At 34.2% G+C, this 3,785-nt stretch overlaps 1 protein-coding gene across 1 annotated transcript; it reads left to right on the forward strand.

Annotated features, from left to right (window-relative positions):
• The first annotated feature begins 257 nt into the window (after positions 1–257).
• LOC121725815 (pinin) lies at positions 258–3,758 on the forward strand. The gene is made up of 6 exons (XM_042112919.1): positions 258–489; positions 562–708; positions 918–1,140; positions 1,361–1,655; positions 2,353–2,583; positions 3,063–3,758. The coding sequence occupies exons 1-6, from the start codon at positions 359–361 to the stop codon at positions 3,239–3,241; spliced, it is 1,206 nt and encodes a 401-aa protein (XP_041968853.1). The 5' UTR covers positions 258–358; the 3' UTR covers positions 3,242–3,758.
• The last annotated feature ends 27 nt before the right edge of the window (positions 3,759–3,785 follow it).

Here is a 3,785-nt window from a genome sequence, read left to right on the forward strand (position 1 = left end):
TTCTCTATGGTTGGTATAGGCAGGCACATTATGTTATATCTCTTGATAGACAAAATAATTACATGTATATAATACAATATATTTTTTATATTTTTTAAATAGAATATAGAATATAGATATTACATACAAAAAACTTTTTAGAGCTAAAAAACATCAATTTCTCTATTTTTTTAATTTAAAAAAGACAATCTGTCAGGATTCGCTGACGTTTGGGTATTGACATTTAACCAAACATAAAACATTTTTTTAATCTGTATTGCAACTAACCTAAAAATTGTAATTTGTAAAATGTAAATTGTACTTTTGCAATAAATTAGTGATTTTAACTAATGTATATTATCTAACGCTGCGTTCAGCCATGGGAACCGAAATTGCAGTTTCGTTTAGTACTTTACGAGCTCAGCTAGAGAACGAGAAAAGTAGCCTGTTTAAAATCGATGAAAACATAAAAAAAATTGTTCAAACTACTGGACGATTTAACAATGATAGGTGATTGTTATTCATAGCACTTTGTATGGATTTTTACTGAAATCCAGTGTTTTATTTTTGATGTGATTGTAGATTCAATGCGACCGGTGACTATTCTCGGGGCGCTCCGAGGCTGGGCGGCCGAAACTCTTACCCTGACGCTAGTAACAACTACAATAACTACAAAAACGACGAGCAGTTCAACAAACGTAAACACGAAACCAAAACTGTGTTTAGCAGGCAAGTTGCAGGGATAAATCATAATTCTCTGATATTGTAAAATGTAATGCTAATGTTTACTCATAAAGATTCTAATAAAATGTGATTTAGAACAAATCTTCTGTGTGGCTAAATGTTGAAATTGTAAGGTGTAAGTTATCGTATAGACAAGAACTTGAATGGTATGGCTTATTCTCTAACTAGGAACTATTTTATATGTTCCATTACAGACTATCGGCCAGGGTAAATGACAGTGATGGTGAAGAAGATGGCCCAGGAGCAAAGCGAGTTAGAATGCCTTCAGCGGTGTCCAGAGAGCTACCGACCAGAGCTGCTGTGCTCCGAGCACAGGGAGATGATGAACAGGCTAGAACTCGCAACCGGAGGATCTTCGGTTCACTTCTTGGTACATTACAAAAGTTTAAACAAGAAGAGATTGTTCTTCAAACAAAGGTAAGTCTAATACATCAGAATTTGTTCTTGGTACAATTAAAGGTTTTTTTAATTATTGTTTTGATGTTGTAAAATTAAATTTTTGCAACTTAATTTATATCGTGTTTTGCTAGTCTTGCTATTATTGAAACAGTTGTTATGAATTTCTTTTTTACGTATTCCCTTTATATTACGTTTAATTATGGTACAATTAAAAATAAGTTACAATATTATTTTTCAGGAGGATAAAAAGGCACAAGTGGAACGTAAAATTGAAGAGCAAGCAAGAATGGAAAAAGAACGAGAACAGAAAGAAAGAAAGACATTATTTGCAGAGAGAGAACAGAAGAAAGCAACAATAAAAGCACTGGAGGCAAAGATGGGCCGAGTGCAGGAGTTTGAGAAGTGGGAGGCCTCACAAAAGTGTCTCGGCAACTTCATACTCACCAAAGCCAAGCCACACATTTATTGGATTCCAAAGAAAATGTCAGAAAAAGCAGCAGAAAAACTAGAGTCAAGCACAAAACTCCATGAAAGTAAGTAAGCCACAAGATAACCAATTAAGTACATGATTAATCTCTGTGTTATGATTTTCACATTTATTTTCTGTTTAATATTGGTAATTTTAATCTGTAATATTTATTTTTGTGTATTAAATAAATTTCAGCAAAGTTTGGTAAATATTACAAAAGTGAGTACACGCTTTTTATGTGTCAGTTAATAAATTTAATTACATTATGAAAAAAAAGAGACGATCCCTACGGTGTTCTTCGGCGGACCTCCTCTTTTTGTTCCTTCGAATCTTAGCCTCAGAGTTCACTGACAAACACAGTAACAATCTTTTAAATTTTATTACATATTCTCTGAGCCTAAGATTTGAATATTATAAAAATAGTCCATAATCATAATATGTTAAACCTAATGTCCTAAAGTTATTGTTATAATATAATTGTAAAATGTAACTCTTAAGCCGACTTAATCTTCAGGATGTAAGGCTTATAAAATAAATAAGAATTAAAAAAAAATAAAAAAACTGTTAATGCTGACAAGCTCTTCTTAATGCACTAACCATTGTGGTGTGAAATAATGCTCTTTGAAACATAGTTATTGAGGAAAACAGTAAAATTTTCTAATGAACCAATTTTGTTTTCACTCTATAAGATAGATAAATACATACTTTTACATTACAGTTGTGTATTTGTGTACTAAGTTCAAATGATATTGTGTTTATAGAATACTTGGCGCGAAAACGCGTCGAGCTACAGGAGGAGTTGCAACGGATAGAGCAGCGGTGCCTGCGCGTGCGCGGCCCGGGCCGGGACGAGCAAGAGAACAAGCAGGAAAGCCTCGCCGACGACAAGCCCAGCAGGAGGGACAAGTTCGCCCCGGAACAGGACAGGGATGGCGAAGAGAGTGACGGGGAGATACATGGGGAAGATAATGACAACAATGGAGAAGTAAAAGGTCTGAAAAATATATTGCTCTAGTTTTTAGTGGTCAGAGTTTAGATTCATGTCAAATTACCAATTACACTAAGCCAGGGGTCAGCAAGTAGTTTTAGGTGGGGACCAGATACTGTAAGCAAATTTTAACGGGGTCCAGAAAAAAACACACTTGTCAAAAGTAGCTTAAAAATATTGTTTTAGTTAATAGAGGTACCTATACCTTAATTGTAAAATATGTATACACATTACAATTTTATTATTTTGCGGTCCGCGGTCCGCCTGTTGCTGACCGCTCACTAAGCAGCTGCTTGCACTGCCAAATTAATACTAACAACCGACTATTGTATTATGAAGGGATTTTGTAAAATTCCCTTTGATTTCTGTTGGTCCATGAAGATACTGTTTGTTAAAAGGAGGCTTTATGAAGAATAACCCTTCAACCACAGGGATAATAACCTTTTGTTAAAAAAATATTGATTTTAAATAATTGTATTACAGAGCAAACAGAAGAAATTAATATAGACCAACCGAGCGAAATTGCACCCATGGAGACTGACGAAGCTAACGAGGCTAAAGATCCAGCAGTCGTCGAGGAACCCTCAGAGAAGGCAGACAATGCACAGCCAGAGACAGAGGAGCAGGACAAAACTAAAGACATCAGTACAGAAGACTCCTAGCCCAGATGCCATGGTGGTCGTCACAAGCATGTGACCATTCCTACAGTTACAGTATAATTGTGATGAAATGTCCGACTCCCCATAATGTTGTTGCTAAGATCATCTAAGATCTGATCTGGCATGACTAGTATTGCTCCAAAACAATGTTGCAGAAAGTCATTAAGTACCTAGTTTGTTATTGAGTGTAGACTGTTAGAAAGTCTCTAGGCTAAAAGATTTTTAAAATAGTTCTATTGTGATTTTTTTTAAACAAACTTTGTATGAACTTTCTTACATAAAATATATTTTAAGTCTAAGTTTCTTTAGTTGCGTCATCGAAAATATATGAGGTATGATTTTAAGAACTCCAAAAGATTCTAACAAAAAAAAAACAAGCTAAATCTGTTACAGATTTGTGAAGTAATGTAATGGTCTTATGTATTCTTCTGTTACAAATTAATACAAAGGCAAACAAATACTTTGTTTACAATGTATAATATTATAAAATTATGAAAATAAAGCAGTGTGGAAGACTTCATTAAAAAAATTTAATATAACCAAAAAC

The sequence above is a fragment of the Aricia agestis genome, chromosome 4 (assembly GCF_905147365.1).
Source record: "Aricia agestis chromosome 4, ilAriAges1.1, whole genome shotgun sequence".
Lineage (NCBI taxonomy): Eukaryota > Metazoa > Arthropoda > Insecta > Lepidoptera > Lycaenidae > Aricia > Aricia agestis.